The sequence below is a fragment of the Hippoglossus stenolepis genome, chromosome 3 (assembly GCF_022539355.2).
Source record: "Hippoglossus stenolepis isolate QCI-W04-F060 chromosome 3, HSTE1.2, whole genome shotgun sequence".
Lineage (NCBI taxonomy): Eukaryota > Metazoa > Chordata > Actinopteri > Pleuronectiformes > Pleuronectidae > Hippoglossus > Hippoglossus stenolepis.
The window spans coordinates 24,109,504-24,127,249 of record NC_061485.1 but is presented as its reverse complement, the minus strand read 5'-3'; the positions used below and the strand labels follow the sequence as shown (position 1 = coordinate 24,127,249).

The 17,746-nt window shown below is 41.1% G+C and overlaps 2 protein-coding genes across 3 annotated transcripts; both read right to left on the bottom strand.

The window, feature by feature from the left end:
• Positions 1-1,320: 1,320 nt before the first annotated feature.
• On the bottom strand, positions 1,321-9,462 carry tfe3b (transcription factor binding to IGHM enhancer 3b). 2 transcript variants are annotated; one of them, XM_035151733.2, is made up of 9 exons: positions 9,291-9,462; positions 7,032-7,257; positions 6,712-6,936; positions 6,113-6,208; positions 5,244-5,355; positions 5,090-5,146; positions 4,722-4,797; positions 4,413-4,560; positions 1,321-3,554 (listed from the first exon to the last, which is right to left on the bottom strand). In XM_035151733.2, the coding sequence occupies exons 2-9, from the start codon at positions 7,221-7,223 to the stop codon at positions 3,102-3,104; spliced, it is 1,359 nt and encodes a 452-aa protein (XP_035007624.1). In that variant the 5' UTR covers positions 7,224-7,257; positions 9,291-9,462; the 3' UTR covers positions 1,321-3,101. The 2 variants fall into 2 exon arrangements, with proteins under 2 accessions (XP_035007624.1, XP_035007623.1); XM_035151732.2 differs by having other exon boundaries at positions 4,413-4,578; positions 9,291-9,460.
• Positions 9,463-10,086: 624 nt separating this feature from the next.
• Positions 10,087-15,979, bottom strand: gnl3l (guanine nucleotide binding protein-like 3 (nucleolar)-like). The gene is made up of 15 exons (XM_035151731.2): positions 15,862-15,979; positions 15,731-15,768; positions 14,333-14,443; positions 14,117-14,233; positions 13,930-14,013; positions 13,693-13,828; positions 12,985-13,088; positions 12,713-12,857; positions 12,530-12,617; positions 12,264-12,441; positions 12,031-12,173; positions 11,803-11,939; positions 11,150-11,316; positions 10,867-11,041; positions 10,087-10,178 (listed from the first exon to the last, which is right to left on the bottom strand). The coding sequence occupies exons 1-15, from the start codon at positions 15,872-15,874 to the stop codon at positions 10,117-10,119; spliced, it is 1,698 nt and encodes a 565-aa protein (XP_035007622.2). The 5' UTR covers positions 15,875-15,979; the 3' UTR covers positions 10,087-10,116.
• Positions 15,980-17,746: the final 1,767 nt, after the last annotated feature.

The following is a 17,746-nucleotide window of genomic DNA, read 5'->3' as shown; positions in this document are numbered from 1 at the left end:
CCATCAAGCCAATCCAACTTGTGGGAGGTGCTTCAGGAAGCGTGGGGTGACATTTCTACAGATTACCTCAACAAATTAACAGCTAGAATGCCAAAGGTCTGCAATGCTGTAATTGCTGCAAATGGAGCATTCTTTGACGAAAGCAAAGTTTGAGGAACAAAATTAATATTTCAAATAAAAATCATTATTTCTAACCTTGTCAATGTCTTGACTATATTTTCTATTCATTTTGCAACTCATTTGATAAATAAAAGTGTGAGTTTTCATGGAAAACACGAAATTGTCTGGGTGACCCCAAACTTTTGAACGGTAGTGTATATATATATATATAGAGAGAGAGAGAGAGAGAGAGAGAGAGAGAGAGAGAGAGAGAGAGAGGAGGTAAATGTAGTTTTATAAGGAAACTTTTGGTGGAGGTATGAGCTTCACAGAGTGACACTTTGTGCTGCTGTAAATGGAGTATTAACAATAGCCCATTGTAACTACATATTAAGGCAGATTGATCTATGACTCCCTATGGTCACTCCCAGGTATCTGGTTGTGACAAAGGGAAATTGAGCTTTTGCTTCTTTTGAACTGAACTCATACTTAGGATAATTTATTTCCACCACATGGTTATAACAAAGCAAATGTTCTAATGATTCATGGATTTTGTTTATGTCTCTGCTTCAGAAAACCCTGTTGAATCAAACTTGCATGATAACCCAAAAGGTGGACTGTCCAGGGCGGTGTCCATCTGTAGCCCCAGCTTAGTAGAGAAGGAGCAGCCAAAGCCTCTATGTGCCCTGCTGCCACCCTCCATGGAGGCCTGCTCTGTATATGAGGTGCAGCAGGCGTTCACATCGATGAGGAGTCAAGAAAGTCGGAAGACCGCAAGTGTCCACACGGAGCCAGACGAAGAGGGTAAGGACCGTGAACTGTTGCATCTCGCCACTTCTTGAAAGATTTTTCTTCCTCTAACTTTTCTTTTCTTTCTCACTCTCTGTCCTATGTGAGACCTCTGTGCTGCAATCCTCCTGGCGTGTCTCTTCTGCCACCCACTGGACTGTCTGTTGGCCACCGTGAGAGGGTGCAGCGAGTGTGTCTGGTCGCTGTGCTCATATCTGTGTGGCTGCGGACCCACCACCCTGCAGCCTCTCCTGGACATCACCCACCACTGCAACCTCTGCAGCTGCCTGGGGGTTCGCTGTTTCCTCTGCGACTGCCCAATCTCTGACATCTGCCTTCAGGCAACTGAGTGCCTGGACCTCGCGATGGAAATCTCTCAAATGCTCTACCACTGACAACGTCCGAGAAGAAATGACCACATCCAGACGTGGACCAATGGGAATCATTTATTTGTTAAAATCATCTGAAAGCCAACATGTAGGGACAAGACACAAATGTTACGTTTATGGTTAACAGTCCGTGTTAGCACTCAAACATACGTCAGGGTAAGACAGGTTAATATTGTGGAGAGTGATTAAGTATGAGTTGAAATAGCTGAAAATAGATACTTGACTTTATGGGACTGGGAACGACATAATTAGCGTAACAGAGCAATTCCTTAAAACCCCTCTAAACGCCAATCGATGTCACTCAGTACCACGATCTAAAGTATTATGATTCCTAATGTGATCTGGTTTTTTACCACAGCTCAAAGAATACTTAAAAATGTTACTGTGTCATTAACTTGGAGGTTGTGCTGGAAATAAAATACAGTACATCAGTGTTAAAAAACAAAACCAACAACTACACATATGCAGGTACTTTCTCAAACACGTTGAATAACTGAACATAAAGTTTTCTTAAAGCATCTGACAAAATAAATGCCTTTCTTAAGTTTGTGGCAATTTTATAGAATAATAATTGCATTGTAGGTTTTGACACAACAAACAGTTATACCTTATTGTTACATCACTGAGACTAGTGGTTGGTTTAAAAGGTTAACGGCCTCTGAATTCATACTACAGTGATCAAATAACAGATATATCAATTTTGATCTTTAAAAAAAAAAAGCCACAATCTTGGTTGAACATGCGAACAAGTTAAAATCATTCGGTGATCATCGAGGTTTAGTGAGACAAACTATTACTGACAACACAGATATTAGTCAGGAGAAACTACTCATCAAACTATTATTCAGGTATCCAAAAAACATGTAATGAACTACAGTACTATTGTAAAAGATACAATTGTTCTGCACTGTCTTGCATTTCCACTGACTGAGTGGATATATGTAAAAAATAAAACGCTGAAATGTAATCCGTAGCTACTCTGGAAGAAGTCCTGCTTTGGCTAACTAGCTGCAGCAGCAAGTGATTCTCCACTGCTCTTAAGGTTTAGTACAGATACATGCGACCTGGGCATCAGTTGTCCACTGTATGTAAAAGGAATACAAACAGACAAAAAGCTCTCATAAAATGCATAGACTGCCATACAATAAGGTGCAATAAAATTGCTCAAAATAAAATATTCTTATATACAATATGCCGTAAATATTTCACATGTGCCAATCCATTTTACAAAGATCCCTTCTGAAGCTGCTGGTGAAACAACCCAACATAGATGAGTGTGCGACTGCTATTAACAAACCCTGATTCCAGTCAGTTAAAAACCAAAAATAAAAACATATATTGTGTGTCGGCATCTCTTAATAATAAGTTTGTTATGCCATTATTGTCATGAAAAAGAAACCTCACAGCTTTTTTCCCTATAAATGAGCACGTGCTGTAATAAATTCAAACAAACTTTAAATCCCTGTTCAATCTCAGAGGAAAATCTTAAAAAATAATCTATCCTTTCTTAATGCTAAATCCATGCCTTATTATATATACAATATTCAGTTTTCATAAGATTGCATTTACAAATCTAGAAACAATTATCTGACCTGCTCCAAACACGAAGAAGAAGAATTCGGTCTGTATAGCAAAGAAAATAATTCAACAAGAAGTTACTTTCTCCTGCTGCAAAGTTGATGTTACTTTTGATCTGTATGTTAGCTAGTCTGGATTTTCTAAATTCAATTCTATAGTACTATAAACCGACTCATGTTTATTTAACGATAGACTGCACTTCCTGACATTCTTGTCCCTAAGTCTCTGACCACCACACAGGGCTCATCACAAGTCCTCGTCCATTTCAAGGCTGCTCCTGCTGGATCTAGAGGCACCTGGTGACAAAGGGGAGAAGAGTGGGTCCCCTAACCTATCTGGAGACAGGGTGCAGCCGTCGTCCATAAGAATGTCTCCCAAGCTCACGTCAGGGTAGAGCGCTGAGGCCGAGTGGTCGTCCAGCTCGGCGAAGCTTAGGCTGCCAATGTCCAAGGGGCTGTTCAAGGTGACTCCTGCAGGAGAGTCCGAGGAGGGCGGGGACAGGAAGGAGGCAGGCAGAGGCTGTCCAATGGCCCCCAGACTGAGGAGGTTCTGAGAGGACACTCCTCCTGCACTGGGAGGCAGACACTGGCCACTCTGTAGGATCGACTGCTGCTGGAGCAGGGAGGGGTCGGAGCCCAGACCAGAGGAGATGCTGGTGGAATTGGAGAGGCCGTGGAGCCTTGCCTGCATTTCCAGTTCCTGAAAGGAACAGCAGCACATGTTAAAAGTAATTTTTCCGACAAAATGCATTATATTAAAAATATACATTTTAGCTTTGTTTGCAAATAAGATTGATTAAAGATTGATTAAAGCTGCACAAAGCAATGAGAGTTGAATCTTTACCTTATTCAGGCCCTACCACTAAAACATAGAAATGTACTTCACTTTTAATTTAACATTTTAATGAATGAACAAATAGTTTCCATCATCTACCATCTTTTCTTTAATGCCTCCTTTAGTGGCACAGCAACTGTCCATATGTGCCAAGACATGACTCTCATACAGCCCCTTTCATTATGTTTTCATTGGTGATCGTTTGGTTGTCTGTTGAATGCAGGACTTTTTTTTTCACTCCCTCTAACATGCCGAGATAGGGCGTTAGCCTTGGCAGAAGAATGTGCTCGCCGTGTTTACCTTCTAATTATCATCTGACACCATAGACCTGCAGGTAAAGCTACAAACAGATGAGATTTAATTAAAAATGTCCTAAAATCATGAACGGATAAGATATTTTAGGATCACAGCACATGAAGTCTGCACTGAGACAGGTTTAGAAGCAGGCTAAGTGTAGCTATAATGACTCGGTAGAACATGTCTTTGCAACAGAGTGCAGTTTCCCGCCACACAGTTGCTATATCATCTCTGGAATGTGCAAAAATGTGTTTCAGCTGTGCTTGTGGGGTGCATGTGCATCCTTGCATCTCAGTTCAAAAGCCCACACATCAAAACTTTAAGGAATCCAGCCAAATTATCTATCAAACCTAGTCAAGCAAATTCATAGCTTTTGTATTTCTTGGACATGCGACACACCAACACAGCTGACCAATAAATACTGACCTGGATGCGTAACATCAGACTGTGGTTTGCTTGCTCCAGCTTTTTCTGTCGCATCTCAGTGTCCTTGGCTCTCTGCTGCTCCTTCTGCAACTTCCTGATGTAGTCTACAGAGGCTTTCAGAATGGTGCCTTTATTCCAACGCATCTCTCTGTCGTCATTGCCATATCAGTAAAGACCAGGACATAAAACCTGATTACTTTTTATAAATACACAACAGTTGTAGAGAATCAAAACTGAAATTCAAACACTACAACTTCATCTATTTTAAATCAAGAAAACGAGTGTCCTGAAAAACCAAATACAACTTACGGGTCAGATGACTTGGGTATTAACTGCCCCAGCTCCTTTATACGGTCGTTGATGTTGAATCTGCGCCTCCGCTCAACTGTAGATAAGCGAGAATGAGCCGACAGAGAGGAAAAGCAATGACACACAATTTTACCTCAGACAATCAGTTGTTACCAAGCAAGACTTTGATATTTGGTAAAACATGGACATGAGCGAAGAAAGAGATGAGATGAATAATCCTGGAGTTTAACTAAAAAGCATCAAGATAATCAGAATGTTTTTAACTTTCCAGCAGTGCATGTCACACCTGATCTAACTGTATTACTTCCGGCTGTTGTTGCATAGATACAGCAAGTGATCTGAACTGTGTTGAGTAAAGCTTGACTTACTGAGGTTATGGTTGTCTTTCTTCTGCCTTTCTTTCATTATTGCTTTGGAATCTACATCTAAAAGACAAAATTCAGTGTTTCACACCATGAAATGTAATCAAACGGTTCACACAAAAAAATACAGACGTATGATTGTGAAAGTAAGCTACCGAACCTGTTATTTCCCTTTTAATTTTTGGAAGATCAGCAGGGCAGGAGTTGCTGACTGTGAGAGTGGTTGCTGCCATTCCAGGGCTATGGTACACATCCAAAAGATTTCCTGGGAGCTTCAAGAAAATACACGTTTAAACATGTGCTCTAAATGGTCACTTATTGTCATAAAGCTAGAAACATATGTTAAAAAAGGATGTCTTCCCTATTTCTGTTTAATCGTTCACAGCTGCCAGTTCCTCAATACAGAATCAAAACTGATTTTTGTGGCGTCAAACAAATGCTACTATGTGATTACAAGTACAACCGAGGCATAAAGAAAAGACATTTACAATTTAAAACTAAAAATGATAACTTAAAAAAATACAATAAATTCCTATATATTACAGCCAAAAAACCACAGCCGGTGCTATGTCAAAAGTCACGTAACCTTTTTACCTCAATTTGCTTCTTTTTCTTTTCCTCCAACAGCATCACCATAATCCTCATTTTATGTTTCACAGCAAAAAAAAATTGGCAAGCCCTTTCTTATCAGAAAAATCTGCTGTTAACCTGGCAGCTATACCATGCACTTTTTTTATGAGCACAATCCACTTTCTTCACAGTCTTGGTTCTCCCCTCTTGAGTTCTCTGGCTTCACCCCGCCCAGGCAGCACTTCTGTGACGAATAGTATCTGAGTGCCAAAAGTGTATATTTGCTCCCACGACTTCAGAATTCCACACAGAAGAAAAACACTCTGGCTCTAAAAGGTTAATGCGACAGAGCCGCCTGAAATCCACAGTGAAATCCACAGTGCTATTCTGTCATTGCAGAGTTACAGAAGAAGGGAACTTAAAAGAGGAAGTATTCAGCAAATACATTGTTCTGCTTACCGTGCTAGGTAACTGAAGACCCGAGTCAATCAACGTAATGATGTCGTCATTAAAACTGGATTCAAGACTAATGATGTCGTCGATCACATCGTCAATCTAGATAAAGCAGTGGAGAGAAAACACAGATTGTCAAAAGGAAGTAAAGCCCTCAGCGTTAAATGTGTAAAAGTAATCAACATTGCATGTATGTGTATAGTGAACTTTGTAACCTTAAACAGTCTTAATTGAAGCTTGAATACCAACACTTCACATTTAAACCAATGTAACAGCTCTGAGGGGGCCTGATTTCAAAAGCAGGAAAGCGTGCAGGAGGAGGACCTGCATGGTTAAACAGTGGGTGCAGTATTTAACATCTTATTGTGACAACAGGTCAACAAGGGTATGATGAAAGAAGGCATGCATCATTACAGTGGGACCTTTGGGCATATCACTGCAAAACAAACGAAAAGTAATTAAGCAAGAAGTGAGCAGCAGACAAAAAAAAAAACCAGTCATTTTGCAGAAACGCAACTTTTGACAAGGTTGTGTAATCTGTCGGGGCAGAAAGTCAAAGCCACACACAAGAACTAAAATCACTGTTAACAGGAATTTTTCCTTACTTCCTCCTTGTTGGATCCGATGTTGAGCAGAGCCATGGGACTGTTGGGGACACTGCTCGCAGTGGCGGCAACTTCAGGAGCAGAGCTGGACTGCGGCACAGGGGACAACCCCAGGGTCTGAGTAACTGCATTGTTGCCCAGGGTGGTGGAGAGGTACTGCTTCACCTGCTGCCTCTGTGCCTGCTGGATGTGGTACTTGGTGGGGTTCTCCAAATGGGTCTGCACCTGATCATTTGAACAGTTGTTAGGGACAGATGTTCTGATATAATCAGACTTTACAAAATAAAGAACACAAGTGATGAACATACAAACATGCGTACCTTTAGCACCTCCACTGGCACCTGGGCCGGAGGGGGACGGGCAGCATTTGGGGGAAGTGTGACAGAGATGGCTGGAGTGGAGTCGGAGGCCCGGAGCTGAGAGGCAGAGGCCTGGTGCTGGGCCTCGCGTCTCTCCTGCTCCTGGGCTTGTTCTCGCATCAGCTGCTGCCGCAGCAACACACGTGACGACATGGCTGAGGAGACAGATCCAGATCTAAGGATGGAGCTGGAGATAAAAAAAACAGAACAAAGAATAATTGTAGATACAGTTTATAATACAACTAATTCACAGCATGTTATGTACTTAGATTTTTACAGTACTCTATCATTAAAGTAATCAACTGTAGTATTCTAGTGCTGAGGTTATTGGGTCCTATAGAGGTCCCTTCCACCATTGGTTTCAACAACTGCATTTGTTTTAGAATATAACAAATAAACTTCTATAGCGAAACATTTTTAAACATCTCATACAACTGTGATTACAAATCTGATATTTAGTGAAAAAGACAGAGACAATTTACTTGCAGAATAATTTGAGAAATCTCACATTACACTCATACAGTTCCTGAATTCACAGTTATGTGTCGTTTATATTACACAATCACATATGAATCAGGCTTCAGTTAAATACATTGTATTATTTTCTGTAGAAACTGGGATGCTATGGGGAAGTTCTCACTTCCAGAATTACTGTCTCAAATGCTTCTTTCTTACAGCTGTTATCTGAATTCGAGGCATTTGAAAGCATGACGGTCTCAACATCCTGCATTTTAAAATGGTTTTCCACACCATCTCCTGTGGGGAAACTCCGATAGGCTGGCAATCAAAATGGTCAAGATTCGTCTTGTATGTCAGGGTCAAGACCGTCCCCTTCAAACCTCAACTGTAGTTCACTGTCAGAAGTATGCAGATGGATTAGTGGTGAGCAGCATAACTGAACACAGGTGGACATCCAGTGAACTTCACCGTTTGTAGTTTTACTTTATTAAATCTGATCCCAGCAGCCCCTCCCTTCTTCCTGGTATTCATTAGCTGATCTGCCTTCCTGCTTGATGGTATGGTTACTGAGCTGCACATGAGGTCATCCACCCTCCTTGACATTATCCTGGTAAACTGGTAAAACTGGTAATGGGGGGCAATGGCTTTCTATTATGAATAATTTGTCTTGGCTCTGTGTAAGACGACTTGTGTAAAACTGCTGTGGGGAATTCCAGACTTTCTTTTTCTGGTTTCAATTTCTATCTTAGAATAGGGTAGAATAATGAATGACCTCACAGCCAAGTTGGTGGAATTCTTTTACATAGACAGCAGTGCCACTACATAATGTCACTAGACAACATATGGACAAAACTAAATCCCATACAGTAACATAACTGTATATCTTCTTCAGGCCTTGATCTTTTTAATTCTTTTTAAATCAATGACTTTGTACAACCTCTCATCTAATGTGAGACCTGATATAGTTTTACCAATTTCAGCTCCAAACCTCTTCCTCTGACAGATCGGCTGGATATTAACCACGAGCTCTTACCACACACACCTCACATCAGCATCCATATTGTCTGCGTTTAGTGGCCCTGTTTATCAGCAAAGACCCATATCACTCCATCTGACCACATGGATAACAGAGTGCTTTTGACACAGTCCGGTAGTGGCTGCATGGACACAGATTCCAGAGTCTGTACACTGGGACTTTTCATTACAAATGTACATGGATTCATGTCGTTACAAGTCGTGCATGTGTGTGTGTTTACATGGCGCGTCTTTCTCAGTATGGCTTCTTCCCGTGGATCTGTTGTGTTAAAAGTGGTCCTCGTCTCTTCTGACAAACACGCTGCCATCAGACCCGCACACGTTTGAGTCATTTTACCGTTTTAATGGGATTGGGAGCCATTTAAAACACGGATAGTCAGCGCTCAGCGTTTAGCGGTTTTCGTAATCTCTATTTTTGGCTAGCTCTAATCTAGCGCCATGAGTTAGCGCAGTTCACTTGACAGCTCCGTGCTGCTAATGGCGCACACAACACTACTAAAGCTGCCGTTGACACGAGAGACGCTCCGCAGTGGCTTCACGGTCACCTTCCAACAGGGAGGTCGAACACTGGTGTCGTGAGGAGTAACCACAGCTCCTCACGACACAGACACAGCGAAGTCGAAATAGGAAGTTGCAGTTTAGCTAACTGGCTAGCAGCCGTTAGTTCTCCCCTGAAGCTAATGCTACCGAGCGAGGTAACTCGAGAATGAAGACAAACACACGTACTGTGATGGTAGACTTGTTTAACGTGATCACAGCCACGAAACCCCGAAGTCCTTCGCTCTCTTTTCCATGTCTGTCAGTCGGTGAATACGGGCTCTTGAACAGTCGCTAGCCGCAGCTCCTCCAGCCTTGTTTACCTCGGGCCGACGGGCTGAGGTCATCCACGTTACCCGGAACCTGACAGCTGTGACTTCACTTCACTTTCACAGCGGCCTCCATCATTGCTGCACCAGCACTGAGACTTCATAATAACGGTGACAATAATACACCAGATCGGATCCCATGTAAAAGAGGTTTTAAAAGAGGTACATACATGTGGAGATGGATCCTGGGCAGTGAAGGTGCAGATTATGTACAAAAGCTAAACCAATCAAAACTTTCAGGATTACTTTAAAGGTTCAGTGTGTAGAATTCAGTGACATCTAGTGGTGAAGTTGCATGTTGCAGCTGAATACCCCTTCCACACATGAAACAGAACCTGTGGCAGCCTTCGGTTGTCATAAAAACTCAAAAGGTTTAGTTTATCCAGTCTTGGCTACTGTAAAAAACATGGCGGCCTCTGTAGAGAGGACCCAGTCCCGATGTAAATATATAAAGTATTTAAATATAAAAGGGCCCATTCTACGGTAAAGAAAACAACAATTTGTTCAATTTAGATGAAACATCACTAGGATTATTTTATATTAAATGTCTGCCAATAGATCCCTTTCACCTAAATCCTACACACTGGCACTTTCAGGACCAGTGGCTGAATATGAATATGATTTGAAATGAAAATAAAGACAAAACACAATGTACACTCTTTTAACCTTTTATTTCAATCAATGTTTTAATCAAATGAGAAGTCCATTGCAGATGTCAAGGTGTCTGAGAGTTTTGTAGCAATTTTGTCTATAAAGGAGAGGAAAAGAAAAACGGTATTATTTGCATAGAAAAAACTGCATCACAGCTAACAGAAGCTGCCAGTGTGTGTGTGTGTGTGTGTGTGTGTGTACCAAGTCTTGAAAGATCTTTTAGGTATTTTTAAACTTGCATTAGAACTGAGTGAACTAAATGACACAATATGATAATAAACTGACTGAAAATAAATCACACGTGACTACGTTTACATGGACAGTAATAGTCCAACTATAACCTTATTCAGAAGACATATTTCAATTATGGTATTTACAAGAATAACAAATAAAATATCCCATTCATTTTCCTGATTACATGCTACAGAGCATAGATTTGATTACGACTCAGGCCGTTACGCCGAATGTTATTCTGCCTGTTTTAAAACACTCACCTGAAAAAGTTTGATTCACAATGCTAACATAGACCATTTGCAAATGCTTTACCTCCTTTTTATTAATTCATATTTCGTCTTGTTTACACCCAGAGCCTGTGTCATCAAGTAGTTGGTAACTGCTGTTTATTGATGCTGCAAAAGGCCGCGAAAACGCCAATGGGACCTTATAATGCCATTAAGACGAATATATGTCGACATTATGTAACTAAGGTCAGAACACTCAATATTTGTGTCTATGTAAACGTAGTCAATAATAAAAGAATGTGACTGACTGATATTTTTACAAACCAGCTCTTTTCTGCTGCTTTTTCCTCTTCTTGCCGGCAGCCAGGAGAGCCTGGCCCTGATGAAGAGGATCTACAAACAAGATGTCCTTCAGGTTCGGAGCTCTGGCTACAGCCTCATTTGCAGATGCGTCAGTCCTCAACTTCTGAGATTTTATCTCCACCGTCATAGGTCCAAACTTTTTTTGAACAACAAGATTAACAAGAGTTAAGGGCATAACATAGATTAAATTACATTACGCACATTCAGTAAACACTGAAGATGTCAAGGCAGCTTTATTTCTCACCTCTGGGTCCTGGTCATCCTCCATAGTTTCTGCTTCCTCCTTAAATTCTGGCTCCTCTATGGAAACTCTTTCCATTTCCAGGTCAGAAGAAGGTTCCCCCTGGCCACCCTGTGTCATCCCAGTGGTTTCCATGCAGAATCCCATCTGAATGTCAGGACAAGAGGACTCTGAAACACAACAAAATAAAATCCAACTTTTGAGCCACTGCTGCTTCTTTAAAAATACAAACCATATAGTCTGGACTGATTGAGGTGATATCAGGAACCCTCCCAACTTCCTATCTTCTCATTTCAAGTTCAAAACACTAGTGACAGATTTGTGTGTTAAACTAAAAAGATTCTAACAATTCTTTAACAATCTCGAAATTAACAATGAAAAACTATGTTTAATGGTCAGTTCACAAAAATGTTCTTATATCCAAGCATGAATATTATTTCATCTTAATGTTCTGTGAGCTTGAGATAACAAACTAAGATTCTTAACAGTTTTTCCTAAAACTACTTTCTAACAAAGAAATCAATTCCAATCAAAATAGAATGGTGATGTCTGCAGATTATCCAGAGTAAGCAGGATACTTGTACACCACTATGGATAATAAAGAATTTTATTTTGGGCTTTTCTGGTGACTTGATCAAACAGACACTTTCTCTTACCAGCAATAACCTCCTGATTTCCTTTTTCCAGCTCATCCAAGTCAAAAGCTTTACCCATCTCCGTAACAATCTCAGCGCTGACGTGTGTGGGGAGGGTGTGCGTCTCTGGAGGATGTGTGAAGTAGCTGATCCTTCCCCTAGATAACACAACAGGTGGACATTTGCAATTTGATATGAAAAATGTATCAAGTCTTCTGAAAGCTTGCACAATCCTGATTTTGAACCCACCCTGTCCAGTCCATTAAAACACTCTTTGCTGCTTTATCAGTATCGGGCAGTCCTCCCTTCCTTAGTTTGCCTTGTCGTCGGGCAAGCAATGCCAAGAACTCCAGGGCTGTGTGAAAGTCTGGAACTCGGTAGTGCTCTATGATCTGTGCATCCAACAGAAATACCGTAACACTGCAGCGTGAAAAATCACACAGTCAAGCAACGTTCATAATGGTTGTAACTAAATGACACACCTGTGCTTTGTTGCAGCGTCGCAGGATGGCTTCAACAGGTGGAAGGGGATCCACGAGCTGTTCGATTTTCACACAGTTACGAAGAATCATTGCTGCATCAGTCGTTGAAATTGCCATGACGATGCCAGGGCAATCCAGAAGCTTTATGTGTTTGTCCAGATGAACCTCCTGAAGGCACCTAAAATCATCAGAACCATCAGTAAAACAGGGAGGAGGCCTGCTGGGTTTTGCAGGGGAGCAGGATGGACATCTTGTTGTTGACTTACTTGGTGACACCTGGAGTGGCCCCGACACTACAAGCTCGTGACCGTTTCAGACTGTTGATCAAACTACTCTTTCCCACATTAGGAAAACCTACAAAAAAGATTAAACAGATAATGATTTCACATTGGAGCCCTTTACGTCTTTAACAAGAAAAAAGCAAGTGTATTGCTGGATGTGTTGCTTACCAACAACTCCTACAGTGATGGCTGTCTTTATGTCCAGGTTGCGGCAGTAGTTTCCCAGTAGCTTCATTAAGCTGTCTGCACCAATACAAGCACTGGTACTGAGGAGCTCTGTTGTGGCTTGTGTCACTGAAATATTACTGCGTTTCTGTCCATGTCAGGAGGAAAATAATTGTTTAGTCTTTGTGTGAAATCATCTTATTCCATTACTTTAAGAATTTGGGATGAGGTTGAGTATTTTTGGCCTGTCCAAAAATAAAAATTGTATTCCATACCAAGTTCTTGTTTTGTTGCTGAGTAGATGCTTTGAAAGCCACAGTTGGAAACTCGTTGCGAAGGTACTTTATCCACTTCTCCACTATTTCCTTTGACACCAGATCTGCAGTTAAAGAAAATACTTTGAAGTCAAGCATCAAATAATTGACAAAATAAATATGACGACTAGGATGAGCGTTTTCCAAAGAATTAATTTGATCTATGGCAGTAATGGGGGTGCATATGCACACGCACAAAGGTCACAACACACTTGCACAACACATTCAGAGTGACAGGTACACAAACTAAAGAGTGAAACATATGTGACAAAGAGCTGCATTGTATGCCACAACTGCAGCTGAATTTATCTGGTCTGATTGTCTGTGTGGACGGTAAAATCATAGACCCCAGCGCGAGCACAGTAGCTTTCAGTTGTGTGACAGTGCAAGCGAGCATGCGGCTAATGGCGCTGCAAATAGCGCTGCCTGACCAAGTTAGCAACCTCTGATTTTAAGATGTTACTAAGTGTAAAACATTCTTTATTTATTAATTACGAAACTGTTACAACAAATTACCATATGAACTATGTTGTGATGAATCTCTTGTTTATTCCTGTATATTCTCTCTCTGAAGACCAAGTGAACAGTGTAGATAATTAATGGGAAACACTGCTAGCATGTTGTCGAATTAATTGTATAGAAATTTAGATGATGAACTCTGTAACTTACCAATTTTATTAAGGACTAAAACAATTTTCTTGTTTGTTCCACTTTGAATGACCGCCTGTTCCACCTGAGGACACCTGCAGCCAAGAGGGTCACGTGCATCCAAAACCTCCAAAATCACATCTGCAGCCTCGACAACCTTACAAAAGAAAACACACAATTCCATGTATACGTTTGCAAAACCCCAATATTATTCATCAGATATGGACCAGTGGCATCATGCATTGAATAGCTGCATACCTTTTTAAATTCTCTGTAATATGCCTTTCTTGAATTCTCATTCTCAAAATTAACATGCTTCTCCAAACTCTGCATCTCCGTCTCCTATGAACACAAAATAGAAAACACAAATCACTCCAGCAGCAAATTGCATTATATGCAGCGATTTTCATTGGTGTCCATTTGCACCAAACAGGCTGACACTAACCCTCTGCTCAAAATCTCTCTGTCGCAGTAGGATGTCATTCTGAAAGCTTTGCAAATTCCTCCTCTTCATCAGCTCTCGTTCTCTGGAGACTTTCTGCTTTTCTTGGAGTTCTTGGAGCTAATTAGGGAGGATCGATTCAAAGATTGGTTTACTTCAAGAAAACACCAACAATGTCACCTCAAATATAAGTACACACATGACGCTTGAAGATTTTACCCGTTGCTTTCGGATTTCTTCTGGTTTTCTGTGGTTGGTGACGCGCTGCGAAGACGACTGCTCTTTAGCCTTGGTCTTATCTGGAGCTACACCCTTTTGTCCATCATTGGCCTGTATACAAAAAGAGCCCAGATACAGTATACTGTAAATAATCCATTATATTTTTGTTGATTAAAAAAAATCATCACAGAGCAAGTTGGGAAGCTGATTAACTGACAATACAAAAAATTGCTCAAAACCCACCTCTTCAGAACTGATTTTAGTTTGGTTTAGTTTGAGTATATATACTATTATTTATTTTTTGCTTGTGTAATAGTTTGAGCATGGCTAGAAGGGAGCCTGTGAACCCAAGCATTTTATTGCCGGCGACTGCTGAATGTAATTGTTGTGCAAATGACAAAGTATTGAATCTTGAATCTACTGAATGCCATTCTGGGTTAGAGGTGGTGCCATCACATAGCTTGTCCAGCAGAGTGAGCTCTTGACTGCACTGGGTACAACACGATGTTTACAGCACCTTACAGATCACAGCTGAGCAGACAGTGGTGTGGAGCCAGGAGGTGACTTCACGTTCTGGTAGTGAAATACATTGCTGGCAAGTAATCCTGTGCTTTTCCCATTTCAATATACCCAACACACTCACAGACAACTGAATATATATAATATCGGCCATTATGTATGAATATTGGAATCTTGTTAGGCCCGAAAATCAGTATTGGCATCTGTCCCAATGATGCAGGCTGTAACTTCTTTACATGAGATACTGTGCAGTTGTTTTAAGTTTTCTAGTGCCACGCACTGATAGTCACTGAAAGTCAAACGTATAAGGAGATTATGGTGACTACCTTGTAGGTACTGAACTGTCAGAGAGATGTACCTGTATCAGTGCCACAGATAATCTGGCCTTGAAGGGCAAATCGTAACGACAAATGGGAAATCAATCCCACAACACTAGCAACAAAACACACAACAGCAACTCAAGAAACAAAATGACAAAACAAAACCACAACAACAAATTATGACACACAACAACAACACAAGCCATAACAAGTCATGACACACAACAACAACCCATAACAAATCATGACACACAACAACAAAACAGAAACACAACAGCAAAACACAAGGCTACATCTTCCCAAAAAATATTTGATTTGAGGTGTGCTGTTGTGTGTTTTTGTCGTTGTGATGCGCACTTCAGGGCCACGACACACGGATATACTTTAAGAGTCATGACATAGACAGTGTGCGAGTGTGAGTGTGTGTGCGTGTGTGTGTGTGTGTTCAGTAACATGGAGCTCAGGGGTTTGTGTTTGTGTTGTCCTGACATCGAGAAGTAGCCTGGTAGCTGCAGCCCAGTTAGCATCAGACACATTAGCACATTAGCACACAGCTCACCTTCCCCAGGAGGCCGAGACGTTTGGCTCGTTTCTGTTCTGTGAAACACGACAAACGACAAAGTGAGTTTACACTCACACACAGTTCATTACAGAGCGGACACGTTTAGTCACAACTTAATCAACACATACTCGTTTTGGACATGACGCCACCAGCTTCTTCTTCTCCAACTTCACGTGTGTGGCCACAGCAGAGCGTGGACGTGCGTGCGCAACGACTTCAGCCATAACATCCGGCTGAATGTCAAAATAAAAGTGCTAGTCTCCAGAAGCAAAGATGAGGATGAAGAACAGGGAGACACCAACATCTGCAGGATCTAATTCATTTATCAAGGGCAAGCAAGGCTTCTCTGATCAATACAAACTGTGGGAAAGGAAGCTGAAGGCCTAGCCAGGCAAACTGTAAATGAGCTTACAGCAAATAGGCGCAAAAAAAAACTGTGGAGGTCTACCACAACCACTAACAGCGGCTGAGGAGATGGCTTTAGTCAGAACAGTGTAACCTGTTGCTGAAGGCCTCTCTGGAGGAAGCTCCTCCGACCAAACCAAACCCCAGGAAACAACACCCTTCAGGTTAGAAATTCAAAAAACATAATTTAAAATAAGGCATTTTTTTTAAAGAAATTTAAAGAGAATCCTGGATCTGCCCCATGATCTGGATCCAAACCAAAATGTATATGTTCTTTCTTAAACCGTATTGCATCTTTCCACCAAGTTTCATGATAATCTTTTTGGTATTTTTTGTGTATTACTGCTAACTGAGAGATAAAGAAAGTGACAACATGGGGATGTAACAAAACACAAAGCCTGGTAGACACATATCTTTCATCATCATTTATCAGTAACATTCACATTCAGACTAATTAATTTTAAGCCCCAGTAGTGGAACTTGCCAAGTGATCGCAATCTCCATCTGTTGGTCCATCGCTTTGTAGTCTCAACAATTTTGTAATATTTATTGTCCTCAGCAGGTGGAGATATTGCTTTGGTGATGACCTGAATTTTAATCTAGGGTCACAAACAAGTCAAAGTGAATGCTTAAATGCATTGAATTTCACAGAGCGTAGCTACATTGTTTGACTTTTGATTTAAACTAGCTTAAAGTATCAGCGGGTACTTTGGAGGGTAGCAACGGTTAGAGTAGTGTGAGCACCCCAGATAACACAGGGAAAGACCACTCAAGTCCTCAATTACCATGAGCAATTTGCCCCATAACTCTTAATCAATGCTGCTACAATGGTTTATTCCAGTATTTCAATGTTCTTCTCAAGTCCAGTTCCCTCAATTACCTCAAAGAATATCTGTGAGTTCCATGTGGAACAAGAATGTCTCCTGGAACTAGAGAAATCTGGTGACACTTCTACGTATTTAGTTTGTGTCTGTATGCATGTTAGTACTTTAGTGTAATTAATACATTTTAGCTGAACCATAGTTTTGAGGCTGTATTTGTATGTTCTAAATGCATGGTCTAAAAGTCATGGTGCATGGGCGTGTCCAAGTCCACCTTGGTAAATGGCGGGAAAAAAAGGTTGATGCCCCTGGTGTATAGTTCAGAAGTGTTATAGTTTGTCTCTAAGTTATTGTTTTGGGACAAGTTTGCCATCTCTCATTCTATTTGTGAGTTGAGATGCGCTTGCACTTTGGTAGACTGTTATTATAAGGGCAGATTTGACAGATACAGTAGTAAGAAAGAACAAGTCTCTGCAGAGGAAACAGTTCACTTTGGGTGTGCGAGCAGGCCATTTGTGTGTGTGTAAAGTTAAGTGTACTCGCGTTGTGCATTCGCCTCTATGGGCGTATAGTACTATATTTGTAATGCATCCTGAAAACCTTGAAGAAAAAACCTCATATACACCTACTTCCCGTCAAGAGACAGCAGAGGTGTGCAATTTCACATTCTCCACATTTGTCTCCTCTGATCGGTGCTGTGGGTGGAGTAGCTGAATTACCTTTTGAGCATGTTCACATTGCTTTATCTGAATGTGCAGCCTGTTTCAGCTGATAGACCTGTGCAGTC